At 43.8% G+C, this 22,379-nt stretch overlaps 1 protein-coding gene across 2 annotated transcripts in view; it reads right to left on the bottom strand.

The window, feature by feature from the left end:
• The window catches only part of ME1 (malic enzyme 1), a 274,752-nt gene that overhangs the window by 112,532 nt on the left and 139,841 nt on the right, over positions 1 to 22,379 (bottom strand). For both annotated transcript variants that reach the window (XM_002746772.6, XM_078369643.1), the window contains one exon: positions 21,460 to 21,563. In XM_002746772.6, coding sequence (XP_002746818.2) covers positions 21,460 to 21,563 — 104 coding nt within the window. The remainder of the gene's footprint in view (positions 1 to 21,459; positions 21,564 to 22,379) is intronic.

The following is a 22,379-nucleotide window of genomic DNA, read 5'->3' on the forward strand; positions in this document are numbered from 1 at the left end:
AAAAACTCAAAAGCTAGCAGACGACAAGAAATAACTAAGATCAGAGCAGAATTGAAGAAGACAGAAACACACAAAAAAAAGACCTTCAAAAAATCAACAAATCCAGGAGCTGGTTTTTTGAAAAGATCAACAAAATAGACAGACCACTAGCCAGATTAATAAAAAAGAAAAGAGAGAATAACCAAAATTAGATTTCTAAACTTCCTGAGCTGAGAGTCAGGCTCCAAACCATGGTAAACTCACTGACTTAAGAAATGTCATTCTATGAGGCCTCTGAAGAACAGGACTGCAAACCTGTCTCAGGTAACACCACTCCAACATGTGCTCAGTAGGATGAGACTTTCTTTCCATCTAAATTTCTACACATCCCAATCTAACAATATTGGTCAACAAAAATGTAACAGTTGCTTATTTTATTTTCTATTCACAAATGTGGAATTTTTACCATGTATATGCAGAATATGATATTATTTTCATGAGGATATGAAAAGAAATGGGTGACCATCTGTGGATACCACAAAGAAAAACAGTCAAGAATTAATCACTATGATATGGTTAAATCAAAAACATGGCACACTGTTAATTCTGGCTTGCTTTGTAGTTAGTGAAATAAAAATAACAGTCAATTCATGGAAAACTGAGTTAGCCAGAATGTGATCATCTTGGCAACAGGAATGATTATTTTGTTCTTACATCTTGATTATGGCAAATTTTACACACATTTTGCTGTACCTTTAAATAATGAGATATTGAAATATGTTGGCCCAAACAATATTTACCATCAACTTGCATTAAATGTTGTTAGATTGTGCTATGTAGCAAGCTAACTAGAACTAACCTCTAACTCCTTGAGGGATAATCTGTTCCTGGGACCTGAGACAATCAGGTATTCACCACTTACCATGTGCTTATGACTCTCCTTTCCACATAAAAATGATGCTAGTAATTCAATAAAAATAAGACATAAATTTAAATAAAATAATATTTTAGTAATGGTGAAAGATTTCAGCAAAACCACTCAGATTCTCTTGTGTGGCCTCCCTTGGAGTAGCTCAATTTAGTTCAACAAATATTTATTGTTGGGGAGAGGACTCAAGATGGCGCTGTGAGAACAACCCAGGATTGGAGCTCGCATTGAATCCACAAACGGTGAGTCAGAGCTGCATTTACAGACTGATCTTTGTTGCCCACAAAACGGGGAAACTCCCAAGTATAAAAAGACATGGGACGCCAGGCAGTAGGTCTGCCTGGTGAAGCCGGCAGCTGGGGCGGCGGCGGCCGGCCCTACCCAGCAATCCCCACAGGGCGCGCGTGTCCGGGTGCCCTGTTGAACCGGCAACCTGAGACTTGAGAGGGCTGGACTTGAGACTGAATGAGACTCGGACAGTAGCCCAGCCCAGGGGATTGCAGGGACAGATCGTTTGGAATACCCAGTGGGATGAACAAAACCGCGATTTCAAACTATCCCGAGCAGACGGTCCGAGACGCTATGTGGGGGAGGGGCGTCCACCACTACCGAGGCAACCCGCCCGAACTGAGATACACGCCCACTGCTGACGCAGCCAGCCGTTGCCGAGGCAACCCGCCCCAACTGAGATACACGCCCACTGCTGATGCAGCCAGCTGTTGCCGAGGCAACCCGTCCCTACTGAGATACACGCCCACTGCTGACGCAGCCTGTCGTTGCTGAGGCAACACGCTACAATGAAGAGACTCCACCGCAGGGCATGGCGGAGACCACAGCAGAGCCTGCAGGAACAGGGAGAATCACACAACAGCAGGGCGGAGCCTCGGCAGGCAAACAGTGGCTAGTCTGCCTTCTAGCTGGGCAAGACACCTCATCGAACATCCAAAAATAAAGCCCAAACCCCTCAACACAGAGCATTTGAGAGAAAAAAAAAGGGGGGTTTTTTAATGAGCTCTGTTGCAGCAGAATCAAACATAGCAGCCTAACAGCCCTGAATGAACAACAGAGCGCACAGCTCAGCAATTAAGCCCATATAAAGTACAAACTGTCTCCTCAAGCAGCTCCCTGACCCCTCTATATCCAAAAGACTGACATTAGGCAGGCATCATCCTGGGACAAAGATAGCAGAAAAAGAAACTGGTAGCATCCCTCGCTGTGCCACAGCTGCTAGAGGTGCACCCCACACAAGCAGGGTCTGGAGCAGACGTCAGCAGTCGTACAGCGAAGGGGCTAGACTGGTATAAGGAAAACCAAGCAACAGAAATACTTCATCATCAACATTCCAGGTGTCCACTCAGAGACCCAATCGATAAGTCAGCAACTACGCAAACGACCAGTGGACAAATCCACAAAGATGGAAAGAAACCAGCGCAAAAAAAAGGAAAACACCCGAAACCAGAACACCTCGCCTCCTAGAAAGGACCAAAACTCCTCACCAGCAAGGGAACAAAGCTGGACGGAGAATGACTGTGACGAAATGACGAAATTAGACTTCAGAAGATGGATAATGAGAAACTTTAGTGAGCTAAAAGATCATGTATTAAATCAATGCAAAGAAACTAAGAACCTTGAAAAAAGATTTGAAAAGAGATTCGAGGAAATGATAACAAGAATGGATAACTTAGAGAGGAATATGAATGAATTAAAGGAGCTGAAAAACACAATACGAGAACTTCACGAAGCAAACACAAGTTTCAATAGCCGAATTGACCAAGCAGAAGAAAGAATATCTGAAGTCGAAGACCAACTCAATGAAATAAAACGAGAAACCAAGATCAGAGAAAAAAGCGCAAAAAGGAATGAACAAAGTCTCCAAGAAATGTGGGACTATGTGAAAAGACCTAACCTACGTTTGATAGGTGTACCAGAAGGGGACGAAGAGAATGAATCCAAGCTGGAAAATACTCTTCAGGACATCATCCAGGAAAATTTCCCCCACCTAGCAAGACAGGCCAACACTCAATTGCAGGAAATACAGAGAACACCACAAAGATATTCTGCAAGAAGAGCAACCCCAAGGCACATAATCATCAGATTCAACAGGGTTGAAATAAAGGAGAGATTAAAAAGGGCAGCCAGAGAGAAAGGTCGGGTCACCCACAAAGGGAAGCCCATCAGACTCACAGCAGATCTCTCGGCAGAAACACTACAAGCCAGATGAGAGTGGGGGCCAATATTCAACATTGTTAAAGAAAAGAACTTTCCACCCAGAATTTCATATCCAGCCAAACTGAGCTTCAGAAGTGAAGGAAAAATAAAATCCTTTGCGAACAAGCAAGTACTCAGAGATTTTGTCACCACCAGGCCTGCTTTACAAGAGCTCCTAAAAGAGGCACTACACATAGAAAGGATCAACCAGTACCAGCCATTCCAAAATCACACTGAATGCTAAAGAGCTTCAACATAATGAAGAATCTACAACAACAAACAGGCAAAACAGCCACTTAGCATCAAAATGGCAGTATCAAATTCACACATAACAATATTAACCCTAAATATAAATGGACTAAATGCACCAATCAAAAGACACAGACTGGCAAATTGGATAAAAACCCAAAACCCATCAGTGTGCTGTATCCAGGAAACCCATCTCACATGCAAGGATACACAAAGGCTCAAAATAAAGGGATGGAGGAAGATTTACCAAGCTAATGAAAAGCAAAAAAAAGCAGGAGTTGCAATTCTCATCTCTGATAAAATAGACTTTAAAGCAACAAAGATCAAAAGAGACAAAGAAGGACATTACATAATGGTAAAAGGATCAATACAACAAGAAGAGCTAAGGATACTAAACATATATGGACCCAATGCAGGAGCACCCAGATACATAAGGCAAGTTCTTAATGACTTACAAAAGGACTTAGACTCCCACACAATAATAGTGGGAGACTTTAACACTCCACTGTCAATACTAGACAGATCAACCAGACAGAAAATCAACAAGGATATCCAGGGCTTGAACTCAGACCTGGAGCAAGCAAACCTGATAGACATTTACAGAACTCTCCAACCCAAATACACAGAATACACATTCTTCTCAGCACCACATCACACCTACTCTAAAATTGACCACATAATTGAAAGTAAAGCACTGTTCAGCAAATGCAAAACAACTGAAATCATAACAAACAGCCTCTCAGACCATAGGGCAATCAAGTTAGAACTCAGAATTCAGAAACCGACCCAGAACCGCACAGCTTCATGGAAACTGAACAACTGGCTCTTGAATGTTGACTGGGTAAACAACGAAATGAAGGCAGAAATAAAGAAGTTCTTCAAAACCAATGAGAACGAAGACACAACGTGCCAGAACCTCTGGGACACATTTAAAGCAGTCTCTAGAGGAAAGTATATACCAATAAGTGCCCATATAAGGAGAATGGAGAGATCCAAAATTGACACTCTATCATCAAAATTGAAAGAGCTAGAGGAGCAAGATCAACAAAACTCAAAACCTAGCAGAAGACAAGAAATAACTAAGATCAGAGCTGAGCTGAAGGAGATTAAGACACGAAAAACCCTTCAAAAAAATCAATAAATCCAAGAGCTGGTTTTTTGAAAAGATCAACAAAATAGACCACTAGCCAGATTGATTAAAAGGAAAAGAGAGAACAACCAAATAGATGCAATAAAAAATGATAAAGGGGAAATCACCACAGATTCCACAGAAATTCAAACCATCATCAGAGAATATTACAAACAACTCTATGTGCATAAACTAGTAAACCTGGAAGAAATGGATAAATTCCTGGACTCCTGTGTCCTCCCAAGCCTAAACCAGGAGGAAGCTGAAACTATGAATAGACCAATAACAAGGTCTGAAGTTGAGGCAGCAATTAAGAGCCTACCACACAAAAAAAGCCCAGGTCCAGACGGGTTCACAGCCAAATTCTACCAGACACACAAACAGGAGCTGGTCTCATTCCTTCTAAAACGATTTCAAACAATCCAAAAAGAGGGAATCCTTCCCAAATCATTTTAGGAGACCAACATCATCCTGATACCAAAACCCGGCAGAGACCCAACGAGAAAAGAAAACTTCAGGCCAATATCCATGATGAACATAGATGCAAAAATCTTCAATAAAATATTGGCAAGCCGATTGCAACAGCAAATCAAAAAACTTATTCATCATGATCAAGTAGGATTAATCCCAGGGATGCAAGGCTGGTTCAACATATGCAAGTCTATCAACATAATTCACCACATAAACAGAACCAAAAACAAAAACCACATGATTATCTCAATTAATGCAGAGAAGGCATTTGACTATATTCAACAGCGCTTTATGCTAAAAACCCTCAATAAACTCGGTATCGATGGAACGTATCTCAAAGTAATAAAAGCTATTTATGACAAACCAACAGCCAATATCATACTGAATGGGCAAAAACTGGAAGCATTCCCTTTAAAATCTGGCACTAGACAAGGATGCCCTCTCTCACCACTCCTATTCAATATAGTACTGAAAGTTCTAGCCGGAGCAATCAGGCAAGAAAAAGAAATAAAGGGTATTCAAATAGGAAAGGTGGAAGCCAAATTGTCTCTATTTGCAGATGACATGATAGTATACCTAGAAGACCCCATCGCCTCAGCCCAAAAACTCCTGAAACTGATAAGCAACTTCAGCAAAGTCTCAGGATATAAAATCAATGTGCAAAAATCACAAGCATTCGTCTACACCAATAACAGACTTAAAGAAAGCCAAATCAAGAGCGAACTGCCATTCGCAATTGCTACAAAAAGAATAAAATACCTTGGAATACAACTCACAAGGAACGTAAGGGACCTCTTCAAGGAGAACTACAAACCACTGCTCAACGAAATCAGAGAGGACACAAACAGATGGAGAAACATTCCATGTTCATGGTTAGGAAGAATTAACATCGTGAAAATGGCTATACTGCCCAAAGTAATTTACAGAATCAACGCTATCCCCATCAAGCTACCATTGACTTTCTTCACAGAACTGGAAAAAACCACCATGAACTTCATATGGAACCAAAAGAGAGCCCGCACAGCCAAGTCAATTCTAAGCAGAAAGAACACAGCCGGAAGCATCACACTACTGGATTTCTAACTATACTACAAGGCTACAGTAATCAAAACAGCATGGTACTGGTACCAAAACAGAGATATAGACCAATGGAACAGAACAGAGGCACCGGAGGCAACACAACATATCTCCAACTATACAATCTTTGATAAACCTGACAAAAACAAGCAATGGGGAAAGGATTCCATGTTTAACAAATGGTGTTGGGAAAACTGGCTAGCCATGTGCAGAAAGCAGAAACTGGACCCCTTCCTGACACCTTACACTAAAATTAACTCCAGATGGATTAAAGACTTAAACATAAGACCTGGCACCATAAAAACCCTAGAAGGAAATCTAGGCAAAACCATCCAGGACATAGGAGTAGGCAAGGACTTCATGAACAAAACACCAAAAGCATTGGCAACAAAAGCCAAAATAGACAAATGGGACCTAATCAAACTCAACAGCTTCTGCACGGCTAAAGCAACAGTCACTAGAGTGGATCGGCAACCAACAGAATGGGAAAAAATTTTTGCAGTCTACCCATCTGACAAAGTGCTGATATCCAGAATTTACAAAGAACTCAAACAGATTTACAGGAAAAAAACAAACAAGCCCATTCAAAAGTGGGCAAAGGATATGAACAGACACTTTATGAAAGAAGACATATATGAGGCCAACAATCATATGAAAAAATGCTCATCGTCACTGGTCATCAGAGAGATGCAAATCAAAACCACATTGAGATACCATCTTACGCCAGTTAGAATGGCGATCATTAAAAAATCTGGAGACAACAGATGCTGGAGAGGATGTGGAGAAAAAGGAACACTTTTACACTGTTGGTGGGAGTGTAAATTAGTTCAACCATTGTGGAAGACAGTGTGGCGATTCCTCAAGGCCTTAGAAATAGAAATTCCATTTGACCCAGCAATCCCATTACTGGGTATATATCCAAAAGACTATAAATCGTTCTACTATAAGGACACATGTACACGAATGTTCATTGCAGCACTGTTTACAATAGCAAAGACCTGGAATCAACCCAAATGCCCATTGATAATAGACTGGATTGGAAAAATGTGGTACATATACACCATGGAATATTATGCAGCAATCAGAAATGATGAGTTTGTGTCGTTTGTAGGGACATGGATGAATCTGGAAAACATCATACTCAGCAAACTGACACAAGAACAGAAAATGAAACACCACATATTCTCACTCATAAGTGGGTGATGAAAAATGAGAACACATGGACACAGAAAGGGGAGTACTAAACACTGGGGTCTATTGGGGGGAAAAGGGGAGGGCCAGTGGGAGGGGGAGGTGGGGAGGGATAGCCTGGGGAGAAATGCCAAATGTGGGTGAAGGGGAGAAGAAAAGCAAAGCACACTGCCATGGGTGTACCTATGCAACTGTCTTGCATGCTCTGCTCATGTACCCCAAAACCTATAATCCAATAAAAAATTTAAAAAAAATAAAAATAAAAAATTAAAAATAATTTAAAAAAATATATTTATTGTTTATCTAGTCTGTGCCATGCATTGATATAGGAAAGAACTTGTTAATAAAATGAACAAAGTACATCCCTGCCCTTGAGAGCATACGTTTTAGTGGAAGAGACACACAATAAGCATAAACATAATAAAGGTAATAAGTGGTATTTAAAAAAAGGAAAAGTCGAGCAAAACAAGGGTGATCAGGAGAGCCAGGGTGGGGAGAAGATCGTACAGGTTTCAGTATTATATGGGGTAGTCAGGGTAAACCTCAGAAGAAGGTTAAGATTGAGCTAATATATAAAAAAGATTAAGTTGTTAACCAAGCACATTTCTGGGAAAATAAATTTTAGACAGAGGGAAAAGCAAGTGCAAATATTCTAAATTAGAAACAGGCCTTGAGAGTTCAATGACAGCACAGGCAGCATGGAGAGTGTGGGGCAGGAGAATGAGTGCATCATGGAAGTCAGGAAAGGGGCTATGCTGGGTCTTGAGGGCAATTATAAAAACTTTGGCTTCAAGTAACTGAAATGTACTGACTGCCAATACTAATGTTAGGTTCAGACATGATACTGGTTGCAAATTAAAGTTTCAATTTCCTAGAGAACAAAAAAAGTTCCCTTAATTGGACCTTACCCTCAAACCAATTTTCTAACTTAGCCCTTTAATTATTCTTTTCCTTTCAGCATCTTTAATCTCTAATAATGAAAATATATTATTTCTGTTTGGAAAACTCTGCCCCTACCGCAAAAGCTCTCTCTCTCTTTCCCTCCCCCACAAAGAGGCTCCCTTATCTCTCACTTTACATACCGGCCCTAGCCCTCACGCTGCCCAGCTTCCCGCCGCCCAGCTTCCCACCCAGCAGTTCAAATTGACCAACAGTTGCCCACCACCTCGGCTTTTGGCTTCCCCACCCCCAGCCCTTCAGCCCCCTATAAAACAACCCTGCCCCTCTGAGCGGCGCGGCCATTCTCCTCTTCCTCCCGGCTGGTCCACCCGGAGGCTCTTTCCTCTCAATAAAGCCTGAACTTAAGGAATTTCCTCTAGCCTGCGGTCCGGTTTTTTCCGAACGAGCTCAGTCTTCCCGCAGAGGGTAGGTTGGACAAATGGTGCCGAAAACCCGGGAAGGGAGGGGCCATTGGCCCGGCCACGGCCCCCCTCCCTGACCTACCCAACACTGGCCCTGCCACCTCCACGTTCCGATTAAGGTAAGCCAAGTTTTTCTTGCTTTGCCTTCCCCCGCTTCCCGTCTCCTCTTCCTACGGCATGGTGCAGTTGCTCCCTCTCCGGCGTTCCGCACGGACTCCTTGCCTAGTCTCGGCCAGCCAAGGTAGTCTTCTGTTCCGGCTCCAGGAGCCTTCCAAGGGACAGCCGCCAGACGGGGGACGCCCCTCTGACCGCTTCCCTTTCCGTACTTAATTGTACTCTGGGGAATTTGCAGCGAACGGGGATGCCTTTTCGTTGCATCTGCCCTTCCGCGCCAGAGAGTCTGTAGCTGTGCCTGCCATGGGAAATTCGGAGTCCAAAATACCTCTGAGCACCCCCCACGGGTGCTTGCTGCGAAATTTTACCAAATTGGGATATTCCCAAACCCTCAGAAAGAAAAAGCTTATTTTCCTGTCCCAGGTGGCTTGGCCCCAATACAAACTCAGTAACCAGTCACATTGGCCCCCGACTGGCACTTTTGATTTCAACACCCTCCGAGATCTTGATGATTTTTGTCACCGCGCGGGCAAGGACAATGAAATTCCTTACGTCCAGGCTTTTTGGGACCTCCATACCCACCCCAACCTATGTTCTTCCTGCTCCACCTACCAAATCCTCTTATCTCGAACCCCCTGTAAATCTTCCTCCACTACCTCTCCCCCTCCCACTCCTCACCGGAGGATCTGCCTGAACATCTGTCCTCTCCTGCCAATCTCAGCAACCACTCGCCATCAACAGCACGCCCTTCCCCCACTCCCTCTGCACCTCCTACCTCAGAGGCCATGCCTCACTCTCCCTCTACTCCCTCCGAGCCCCCTCCCTCAGAGGCCGCACTTCCTCTTGCCTCTCCGGTGGCAGCCCACACCCGCTCCCACCAGCCAGCTATCCTGGCCCCACTCTGAGAAGTAGCAGGCGCAGAAGGTTTAATCAGGGTCCATGTTCCTTTCTCACTCCAAGACCTGTCCCAAATTGAGAAACGTTTAGGATCCTTCTCAGCAAACCCATCCACCTATATTAAAGAATTCCAATACCTCACTCAAACATAAGAAGCCCTAGTCCGGTACACTCGACTAGATCCAGCCTCCCAAAATGGAACCACTGTATTAGCCTCCCATTTTATCTCCCAATCAGCACCCGACATAAGAAAGAAACTAAAGAAAGCAGAAGAGGGGCCAGAGACTCCCATCCAAGACCTGGTAAAAATGGCCTTTAAAGTATTCAATGCCAGGGAAGATGCGGCTGAGGCTGCCCGCCAAACTCACATGAAGCAAAAGGCTGCCTTCCAGACCCAAGCCCTAGTGGCAGCTCTAAGGCCGGCAGGGAACCAGAGGCCCAAGGCCGAAACCCATGCCCCTCCGGGAGCATGTTTCAAATGTGGAAAGGAAGGACACTGGTCCCGAGCCTGTCCACAACCACGGCCACCAACTAAGCCTTGCCCTATCTGTCAGCTCCCGGGACACTGGAAGTCAGACTGCCCCAGCTTCCCCAGGGTGCCGGTTCCTCAAAACAGACACACTGGCGTTACGCAGCCGGCGGTCACCCTCAGTAGGGAGGAGCCTGCTTGCCAGGAGCCGACCTCTGAGGGAACTCCATTCCCCAGTCTATTAGGGCTGCTAGACGACTAGCGGGGCCCTGGCTTACCGACTCCGGTTACCCTCGCTGAGCCAAGGGTCAAAATTCAGGTAGCGGGTAAAAGTGTCTCGTTCTTGCTCAACACGGGGGCTACCTACTCCGCACTTCCTTCTTATTCTGGCCGTCTCACCCCTTCCCAGGTCTCGGTCATGGGAATCGACGGGACCCCGAGTATCCCCTACCAAACCCCACCACTCATGTGCTCATATAACTCCACTCCCTTCACCCACTCCTTTTTAGTAATCCCCACCTGCCCAGTTCCCCTTCTGGGGCGAGACATCCTTTCAAAGCTGAAGGCCGTCATAACCTTCCCCTCCGCCAACCCACACAGTCTCTTTCTCCTAGCCCTCACCTCAGACACTGAACCCCAAAAAGCCCTGTCAGAACTATTCCCCGGAGTCCACCCTCAGGTCTGGGACATTAAAAACCCATCTGTAGCTACACACCACCAGCCAGTTCAAGTCCGCCTTAAAGACTCCTCGCCTCATTTTCTCTGCCACCCCCAATTTCCTATCTCTAAAGCCCACCGTATGGGTATCCGACCCATCATAGAGAAACTAAAAGGTCAAGGCCTCCTAATTCCCATTAACTCCCCATGTAACACCCCCATCCTCCCAGTACGAAAACCATCAGGACAATATAGGCTAGTCCAGGACTTGCGCTTAGTCAATGAAGCTGTAATTCCCATACATCCAGCTGTCCCCAACCCGTACACCATTCTCTCTAACATTCCCCCAGAGGCCACCTGTTTCTCAGTCTTAGACCTAAAGGATGCCTTCTTTACTATACCTCTACACCCCAACTCCTACTTTATCTTTGCCTTCACTTGGGATGATCCCCTCATGAACATGTCCCAACAACTGGCCTGGACAGTCCTTCCACAGGGCTTCCGAGATAGCCTGCACCTATTCGGCCAGGCACTCGCCACTGACCTACTCCACTGCAACCTCAAGCCCTCTCACCTCCTCCAGTACGTAGATGACCTTCTTATCTGCTCCCCCACCCACCAGGAGTGCATCCAGGCCACCACCGCCCTACTCAATTTCCTAGGAGATAAGGGATACCGGGTGTCACCAACCAAAGCACAAATAGCCTCACCCACTGTCACCTACCTAGGCATACAGCTCACACCTGGGTGACGGTCCATTACAATTGACCGACTACAAGCCTTAAAGGCGCTCTAGGCCCCTGAGTCAGCAAAAGAAATCCTCTCCTTCCTAGGACTGGTAGGTTTTTTCCGCCATTGGGTACCTAATTATGCTTTGCTAGCAAAACCTCTATACCATGCTGCTGCAGAAGCCCCCGAGGGACCACTCTCCTCACCAGGTTCTGTCAACCGGGCATTCAAGTCACTGCTTAGTGCCCTATGTACTTCCACCAGCCTAGCCCTGCCTAATCCCAACTTACCCTTCCAACTATATACAGACGAGAAACAACATACAGCTGTAGGAGTGCTAGTCCAACCAGTAGGAAAGACCCTTCTGCCTATAGCCTACCTGTCTAGACAACTTGACCCAACTGAGCGAGGATGGCAGCCATGTCTTAGAGCCCTAGCTGCAGCTGTCACCCTAACCACAGAAGCTCTTAAGATCAATCTACAACTCCCACTCCAAGTCTTTTCTCCACACAGGTTGACTGAACTGCTCAGTCAACACTCTCTGCCCCACCTTGGGCCCTCCTGTATTCAACTGCTTCACCTACTGTTTATTGAGAATCCCAACATCACTCTTTCTCACTGCTCCTCATTAAACCCAGCTACCCTCCTCCCTTGCCCTCCGTACTCCAGCCCCCTACATTCCTGTACTGAAATCCTCAAATTAGCCCAGTCTCCTTGTCCCGACTTGCTACCTCAACCCCTACCATCTGCCTCCATTACCCTATTCGTTGATGGCAGCTCTATACCTCATTCCACTGGCCCACAGAGAGCGGCCTATGCTGTAGTAACTCACTCTGAAATTATAGAGACCCGCCCCCTTCCTCTTGGGACCACTTAACAACAGGCTGAATTAGTCGCCCTTACTCGGGCCCTATCCTGGTCCCAGAACAAAGAAGTAAATATATATACTGACTCCAAGTATGCCTTCCTCATAGCTCACTCACACTGCATGATCTGGAAGGAACGAGGCTTCCTCACCACTAAGGGCACGCCCGTTCTCAATGGAAAACTCATTGCTGCCCTTATTCAAGCCGTTCAACTCCCTAGCAAGGTAGCCATCATCCACTGTAAAGGGCATCAGTCCCTGAACTCACCCATAGCCGCAGGGAATGCCTTTGCAGACAGGGTAGCTAAAGACACGGCAAGAAACCATCCACCACCCACCTCCACTCTCTGTTTCTTGTCCAAATCATATAGCCCTCAATACTCTACCTCAGAACTCCAGGCCCTCCAGTCTACCCCTGGGGTACGGTTCAGGGATGATTGGGCCTTCAAGCATAACCTCCTCATCCTCCCCAAAAAGCAAAAGTACCAGATAATCCAAGACATCCACAATTCACTCCACATTGGGCCCAAAGCCTTATACCGGTTCCTCAACCCACTTTTTCACCCCCACCGCCTCCTCAGTACCATACAGGAAGTCCAGTCCTCATGTACTGTCTGCGTGAAAACTAATTCCCAGGGTTCCTGTCATCCCCAGCGCCAGCTTCATCAGCTACGCAGGTTCCTACCTGGCCAAGACTGGCAAATTGATTTCACCCATATGCCAAAGCACAAACAGTACCGGTATCTGCTAACCATTGTTGACACTTTTTCAGGCTGGATTGAAGCTTACCCCACAGCCTCTGAGTCTGCCGGGACAGTAGCCACTCATCTCATTCAAGACATCATCCCATGCTTTGGACTCCCGGCTACCATACAGTCAGACAACGGCCCAGCCTTTATCTCCAAAGTCATTAATGCCGTTTCTACCTCTCTAGGAATTCAGTGGAAGCTACACACCGCCTACCATCCTCAGTCCTCTGGTAAGGTGGAACGGGCCAATGGCCTAATAAAGGAGCATCTGACCAAGCTCATGCTTGAGCTCCGCCAATTCTGGGTAACCTTGCTTCCTATAGCCCTCACCAGGCTGAGAACAAGCCCCTGGGGCCCATCACAGCTTAGCCCGTTTGAGCTGTTGTACGGTCGCCCCTTCCTACTTTCAACTCCCCCACCACCAGAGACCACTCCTCTAGACAACTACCTCCCCTACTTTACTCTCCTTCGCAGCCTTCTCCGAGAACACGCCAACGCTTCTCTTCCCCAACCCACCCAGTCATCTGAAAATACACAGAAAGTCTCCCCCAGGGACTCAGTCCTTATCAGGTCCCTCTCCCCAAAGCCCCTCGCCCCCAAGTGGGAAGGACCATACACAGTCCTCCTTACCACTCCATCAGCTATAAGAGTTGCTGAAATCCCATCTTGGGTCCACCTGTCTCAGGTAAAAAAGGCCCCTCATGGACCCTCCCTATGCTGGAAGGCTGTTCCTACTGGCCCTTTATCTGTCAAACTTACCAGGGCCTAGCAGCCACATCCCCTATAGATGGAGATTCTTCCTAACTGAAAACTATACCAAAACCACCTTCATCTGTAATACCCCCCCATACAGCCACAACCATTTTCTTGCAACTTCCGACTGCCCCACAGCCGGATGCCAAAGGGCCATATATCTGAACTTCACCAAATTCCACAACATCCATACTAATATACCTCTCATGTGCTTCAACCACGACCAACCATCAGGAGCATGCAATAATATTCCTTGGCGCTCCTGCATGGGATGTACTTGGATGAACTGTCGACTACATATAGCCATCAAGTCCACAGTACCTGCCCGATCTCAGCTCAAAATCATCCCAGACATAGATGGAGAAGGAGACACCATTATTGGTTCTACACAGTATTCCATTCTCATACCTGACCCCTGGGACAACCAGTGGAAAAGCCCCCAGAAAGCTGCCGTGTATGACCACATAGATACCAAATATCCCTCTTCCCACCTGTACATCTGGCGGACATACGTATGTACAGTCCACCAATTCCACTCTGATATTAGCCTACAAGAAAAATCTCTGAATGACCAATTACAACCACATTCATCTCCATTTTCCTGGTTAACTTTTCTCCAAGAAGGAATCAAGTTAGCTAACCTCTCAGGACTAACTGACCTAACCTCATGCCTCATGTGTGCCTTCTTAGGACAGACTCCCTTCGTTGCAGTCCCTTACCCCATCCCTCTCAACCCTTCAGCCTCAACTTCTTCCTTCTCCCCCATCAGGGAAGTCGATCTCTACACTCCACCTGATTTTGAACAGCTACCTGTGTGCTATTCCCTAGGCCGAAACTTCCCTAGCTGTAACAGAACTATACGGGTAAACACTAATATAACAGCCCCACGAGGAACGTTTTTCTGGTGTAACAGGACCTTAACAAAAACTCTCTACATCGGTCTTTCCTCATCTCTTTTATGCCTCCCAGTAACCCTAGTCCCTCGACTCACTATATATTCTTCAGCCGAATTCCAGATGCTGCAAGCTCCCCATCGCCGCACCCGACGAGCTGCCTTCCTACCCATTGCCATTGGAGTCTCCCTTGCTGGTTCAGCACTTGCAGCAGGATTGGGAGGAGGGGCACTAGTCCACTCTCACCTGGCCATAGCCTGACTGACCTCACAACTCCAAGCAGCTATTGATGACTCTACTGAGTCTTTAGCATCACTCCAACGACAGATCACCTCAGTTGCCCAAGTTGCCTTGCAGAACCGAAGAGCCCTAGACCTGCTCACTGCTGAACGAGGAGGGACCTGTATCTTCCTACAAGAAGAGTGCTGTTACTACATCAATGAATCCGGCCTAGTAGAAACCCGAATCGAGAGCCTCCAGAAACTCAAAACTAACCTGCAGAGTCAGAATTTCTCGGCTGAAGCCACAGCGTGGTGGTCTTCCTCTATGTATACCCTCTTGTCCCCATTGCTTGGGCCCCAGTAGCCATTTTCCTAATCTTACTTATTGCTCCTTGCTTTCTACAGTTCATACAGCGGCGCTTTCAGGAACTGACTCGAGTCACCATCCACCAGATGCTGCTCCAACCCTGCCCTGAACGAGTGCAAGAAACAGACCTCTCCCTGAACATCCAGCCTCCTTAGGAAAAGAGACCTCTTCAGAACCCTCCGTCGACCCTTGTCAGCAGGAAGTAGCCAGAGAGACAACCGACGCCCCTGACCCCCTCTTTTTCTTTTCTTTAAGGAGTCGGGAATGTTTGGAAAACTCTGCCCCTACCGCAAAAGCTCTCTCTCTCTTTCCCTCCCCCACAAAGAGGCTCCCTTATCTCTCACTTTACATACTGGCCCTAGCCCTCACGCTGCCCAGCTTCCCGCCGCCCAGCTTCCGGCCCAGCAGTTCAAACTGACCAACAGTTGCCCACCACCTCGGCTTTTGGCTTCCCCACCCCCAGCCCTTCAGCCCCCTATAAAACAACCCTGCCCCTCTGAGCAGCGCGGCCATTCTCCTCTTCCTCCCGGCTGGTCCGCCCGGAGGCTCTTTCCTCTCAATAAAGCCTGAACTTAAGGAATTTCCTCTAGCCTGCGGTCCGGTTTTTTCTGAACGAGCTCAGTCTTCCCGCAGAGGGTAGGTCGGACAATTTCATTTTAATATTGCTATAAGATTTCCCCAAACCAATCATATAGCTGATCTTTAAAAAAAAAAAGTAAACTGCTTTCATATGTTCATACCTGCTTTACCTTTGTCTATAAATACATGTAAATTAAGGATTGGCAAGAATAAAATATTATAAACAAAAGACCTTATTTTAACCTATAAGATATTGCTATTGATAATACTTTTTGTTTTTAGGTTAATCTATAAGTATAACTGAGGAAATCACACTGAGTCTTTTTTTTTTTTTTTTGAGTCTTTTTTTATGTTACCAATGAGCAGATATATCTGTCAGAGTTCCACATGGGATCAGGGAAAACTGACATTGTGCCTGCAGGCAGCTCAACTTCTTCCTCTGCTCATTCCTGCTTCCTCTGTTATTTCTTCCACAGAGGTTTATCTCAAGGGCACTTCTTACAAACCTCTTAAACACTAAATTTCATTTCTGAATATGCCTCCCAGGTAACCTAATCTTGGAATAGTCTGAGAAAGCAGGTGATAAGATGAGGCCTTGGCACTGGTCCACTTGCTGCCATGGTGGCAATGAGGACCCCTCCACTGGTAGTAGATGGAGCACATGCCCAGTCTAAGATAGCAGTGCAACTATTAAAACTCACCAGAGGTGGGTTGAGATGTTGGGAAGGGAACACGCTAGCTAGAGTGCTATTTCAGATGTTTTACAAATGTGGGAGAAATAGTAACCATAAGGACAATGGAAAAAGATCACAGAAAGCTCAGGGCAAGTCATTGCCAACATGAAAGCCAGAAGGCCTACTTTGTAGATACAAAGATATTCTCAGCTTCTGTAGGTCCTGGGTAGAGAAAGCTTATGTCCAGAAACCGGGCTTAATCATCAGAATATTCAAGCTCCCAAACTCAAGGAAAGCAGAGCTGCTAAGTCAGAATCCTAGTTGGAAAAGAATGAGAATCTGCCACATGGAATGGGATGTCTGGTTTGATGTCTTTTGAAATCTTGAATCTCCAGATTCCCCCAGAGTTTTCTAATCTCACAAAAGCGGCCTTCCTCTTCTTTACTGGGGTGATAAGGATAGAGATTTCACCCCTATAAGATAACATGTGCCCCCTAACTACCATCTACCTCTGCCTCCCCTCCAGATCCCTGGGCCAATAACTAAGGTTTTATCACAATATAACCTAACTGGGACATACTAGAGTTGATAAAAGAAGAAATTGAGACTTTACCTCAAAGGAGCCACAAGACCTAGATAGCTGGTATTAGCCAGGAGAACACATATAGAATTAAATTCTGAGAGTTTTGATTAAAAGGGCTGGAACCTAAGATAAGGGAGAGTTTACTGATTTGCAGACCCTCTCCTGAGATGTAGGATTTAACAAGTGGCAAGAATCCTGGAAGATGGTGCAAACTTACTGTTAGGATGGTTCCAGAAACATAAACAAATTAATGGCTGATACTAACATGACTGAAATGCCAGGAATCCTGTTGCAGATGGCAGAAAAGGGGATTGCAAGGCTCAGAAGACTGGGCATTCTTGCATGTGGATAGTATATAAAAGTCAGAAAAGTCATCAGATGAATATATTCCACATGAAGGCCCACAAAACACATCATTTCCCAAAGCCATAAGGAATATCCCAATGAGAAGACATCAACATTATTAAAAATTTGTGGTGGCTCTCCTCTGAAAGTCAGGAGTGACAGAAGAAAAGGATGACATATAACTAGACTGACTGATAGCAATGAGGATGATAGGACTAGGTGAGAATGCTTACCCATCGGAAGTGAGGTGGACACAATTATCATAAGAGTGGCAAAGTGTGATGTGTGTGAGACTAACCCACAAAATGCTATTGTGATAATTAATGGAATGTTGCATCCCTAGAGGCAAAACAGAGCTAACAAAACTACTACTCAATATTTACCATCAAAAGATGAATGACCATAAAGCTGAGGATAGCTGCTCCAATGAAGTCACAATCTTGCTCAGCTTCCAAACCTGCGCTAATTTTTAGACCCACAACACACCAACTGAAGAAGAGGTCTAGTTCCTAGAATAAAGAACCTTGTAACACCATGACAAGAAAACAGGGTAATAATTCCCCCAGTCTTTATCCACAGGGACTAAAGCCCTTTACTCAAGTAACTGTGCACTGGAGAAGGACTATCCAAATGTTTGAGGACTAATGAGCACAGTTGACACTGATACCTGGAGACCCGAGGCATCAAAACACCGTTCCCCTCTCCCTGTTAGAGCAGAGGCATGCAGGAGCCAGTAATAAATGGAGCCCCAGCCAAGGTCTAGCTCATAATAGGTCCACTGTGACCACAGACCCACCTAGTGGTGATTCTCCAGACCCTAAATGTATAATCAGAAAAGACAGACTTGGTAAGTGCCACAAGACCCATATTAAATCCTCAGCCTGTGAGGGAAGAGCTCTCCTTGTGGAGAAGACCAAGAGGAAGAATTTGAAGCTGCTCTACCCAAAATCTGCCAAGACGGTAAACAAAAAAACCAACATAGCATTGAAGGAGAAAGAGTGGGAGGTTGATGGGCAGAAATAAGTGTCCATGTGAGTATCGAAATAGCAAGCAGAGGTGGTCCCAACTAAGTTATCCATGGCTATTGGTGGGTCCCTGTTGCAGTAGAACTTCAGTACTAACCCCTCTCTTCCAAAGAGGTTTATTCCAAGAGTACTCCTTTTTTTTTTCTTCCTGCAGAAGAGTTGCTCTGTTGTCCAGGCTGGAGTGAGGTAGTGTGATCTTGGCTCACTGCAAACTTAACCTCCCAGATTAGGTAATTCTCATGTCTCAGCCTCCCAAGTAGCTTGGATTACAGGCATGTGCCACCATGCCTGGATAATTTTTTTGTAGTTTTTAGTAGAGACAGGGTTTCTCCATGTTGGCCAGGCTGGTCTCCAACTCCTGGCCTCAAGTGATCCACTTGCCCTGGCCTCCTGAAGTGAAGGTGCAAGCCACTGTGCCTGGCCCAAGGGTACTTCTTAATAAACTCTATCTCAGAGTCTGATGTCTAGGTAACCTGTAATAATCATTTCTCACTTTGAATTTAAGTTATGTTTTCTTTGAAAATAATCTTGAGTTCATCTCCAGGACTACTTCTCAATTTAGGTTTCACACCTAGATAATTTTCCTGAAACAATGTTATGACAGGAGCTATTTTTTTAGTCTTTGGCATTTTTCTCTGGAAGTACAACCCCTGATTTATAGTTGCTCTATACATTTAAAATTATTGTTGACACCTGTCAATCGCCATTTCTTTACAAAAAACTTAGATAATCCCTCAATTTCACATTAAAAATAACCAGGTTTTCTGATTCTGGATTAACACAAAGTATTCAAAATTCACTTTTCATTGGTTCCCAATAATAAAAACTTATTCTCCCTTTACTTCATCAGTACTTAAGTACAACTAACTTGTTAACAGTGTCTCTGTTTGTTAAAGTTGCTTTATTTAGATAGACTTTATTCCAGACTGCATTTCCTTTCCTTTTATATAGTCTTACAGTATTATCTACATGTCTTGATTAATGTTGCTACTGAGGAAGTAAGATAATTTCAAAATCTTACATGAGCATTTCACAAGGTAAGGCACTTTATGAAAAACTATCAGAAATTAACTGTATCATGTGATCTCAAACTTAAACTGAAAAGTTTCTCAACTATTTCTATAAATAAGTATAGTTTAATGAAATAGGTCAAAAATTTACAATAAACAAATCAAGCATGTGGTTCTAAAATGTAGTCCATACTAATTGGTAAATGTACTCAGCACTAAAACCTTGAGTAATGAGAGGTTCAATACATTTTAAATGTTGTGCAAACTGATGAAAGCACTTTCTGCTGTTGGATTCAACTTCTTAAAAATAAACATTATAATAAAAAGAAACCAGAAGTGCATCTCTAGTTACGGTTAATTCTAGTGATGACTTTATTTCTAAGAAAAACCAAGGCAACATATGTGTTTTTAAATAGAATGTGGTTTTTGTGGCTATACAGTAACCAAGGGATGACTGTCAGTGTGACAAAATTCTCTCAGAATATATTACTAAATTATGGTGGGAGTCTGTTTTTTGAAAAAAAAAATAAAGGAAAAATTTACAATAGCATCTGGCCCAAAATCAAATGCTAACTGGAAAGATGAAAATACAGGTTGAGCATTTCTAATCCAAAAATCCGAAATCCAAAAATGCTCCAACATCTGAAACGTTTTGAGCACTGATATGATGCCACATATCCTGAACACATTATTTTTTTCATTGCATTCATGGTATATCATGTTTTTTACTGTTAAGGATTTATGTGTGATAAGTATTAAAAAAAAGTTTGCTTATTGGTAGCATGTAAAATTCAGAGCCAGGGATAATGGTGATGCCAAACAACCAAAGATTGTCCACATGTGTAGCTGAGAGAGTGACATTTTTGCTTCTGATGGTTTGACGTACACAAACTTTGTTTTACACACAAAATTATTTAGACTTTTGCATGAAATTACCCTTAGGCAGCGAGACATGGTGGATCACGCCTGTAATCCCAGCACTTTGGGAGGCCGAGGCAGGTAGATCACAGGTCAAGAGTTCAAGACCAGCCTGACCAATATGGTGAAACCTCACCTCTACTAAAAATACAAAAATTAGCCAGGGGTGATGGCACACACCTGTAATCCCAGCTACTCAGGAGGTTGAGACAGGAGAATTGCTTGAACCCAGGAGGCAGAGGTTGCAGTGAGCAGAGCTTGCGCCACTGCACTCCAGCCTGGGTGACAGAGGGAGACTCCATCTCAAAAAAATAAATAAATAAAAAATTACCTTCAGGCTATGTGTATATGGTTTACATGAAAAATAAATTTCATGTATAGATATGGGTACCATCCCATTATATATGTGAAAATACTTCAAAATCTGCATAAACACTAATGGTCTCAGGTGTTTTAGATAAGAGACACTCAGCATATATACTACTGCATTTTAATCAAATACTATAGATTTAATCAGAGATGCATGGATTGTAATGGAGTGCCCTGTTCTTGCTCCATCTGGAACCCTGTGGACTGTACGAACTCATGCTCAATCACTACCTCTTCCTTTGCTTTTCTTTTGTGGCTAGTAGTTGACCATAAAAGAATCAAAGATGACTGAAGATCAGATTTTATCATCAACCAGAAAGTATAGATTGTCAATAAACATAAAAAGGTTTGCCACATAATTTAGTCACTGGTCATTGCCTCCTTTACCATAGTCACACATTTCAACAGCCACAGGTTCTAAAGATTATCGTAAAAACAAAAAAAAAAAAGCATATTCAGGGACAGCAACAGAGATAATCTCTTCTGGATAGACACATGTCCATTAATAATTATGAGGAAATAGAATATATACTTTTTTCATTCAAATTACTTCTAATTATTAAATCATGTTGCATAAATCTTAGATTTTTTAAATAGTCTGTTATGTTATTGTTATTGACTAAAATATAGATAAAATAAAAATACATACTTGGAAGAAACTGCCTCCATGAATTCATCCAAAAAATCATCATATTCAGAACCTCTTACTCTTCTCTGCCGTAGTCCAATGTAGAGTGGATCTTTAAGTAACTCCTATTAAAAAAAATGTTACCATAAAAATAGAAATAACTATAGGTAACTAATTTTTTGAGCCTCAGTTTTTTCATCTATATAAAAGGGATTAAAAATAGAAATAAAAATCTGACTATACTGATTCAGAATTAACCTAGAGTTGTGACTTAATGTTACATAGACTATATTTATAATATTTATCCACCAAATAAGAAAAATAATTCCTAAATGTTAAAAACATTCTGGATTATTCTGAGGAAAAGAAAAAAATTAAAATATCTCATTTGTGTTTATTTGAAAAGTGCAATTCAGATTTTACGAAGGTTATCATACGGAGAAATAATATTGAGTTTTAAAATATTAGCTTAAAGAATGGAAAGACTGCAATTCCTTTTTTTGAGACAGAGTCTTGCACTGTCACCCAGGTGGTAGTGCAGTGACACAATTTCAGCTCACTGTAATCTCTGCCTCCTGGGTTCAAGCAATTCTGCCTCAGCCTCCTGAACAGCTGGGACTACAGGTGTGAGCCACCACAACCAATATTTTTTTGTTGTATTTCTTAGTAGAGATGGGGTTTTACTATATTAGCCAGGATGGTCTCAATCTCCTGACCTTCTGATCTGCCCACCTGGGCCTCACAAAGTGGTGCTGGGATTAGAGGTGTGAGCCAGCGTGCCCGGCTTAGCAATTGCTTTCTTAATTTTCCACTTCCAAAAACAAAATTTTCAAACAACAGTTTTATTTTACCTTAACTATGATAGTTAACAGACTTTAAAATAAACTTTTTAGCCTTTGCTAGTATTTTCTTAAAGTTTTTAACTTTATACAGTTTAAGTT

The sequence above is a fragment of the Callithrix jacchus genome, chromosome 4 (genome assembly GCF_049354715.1).
Source record: "Callithrix jacchus isolate 240 chromosome 4, calJac240_pri, whole genome shotgun sequence".
Taxonomy (NCBI): domain Eukaryota; kingdom Metazoa; phylum Chordata; class Mammalia; order Primates; family Cebidae; genus Callithrix; species Callithrix jacchus.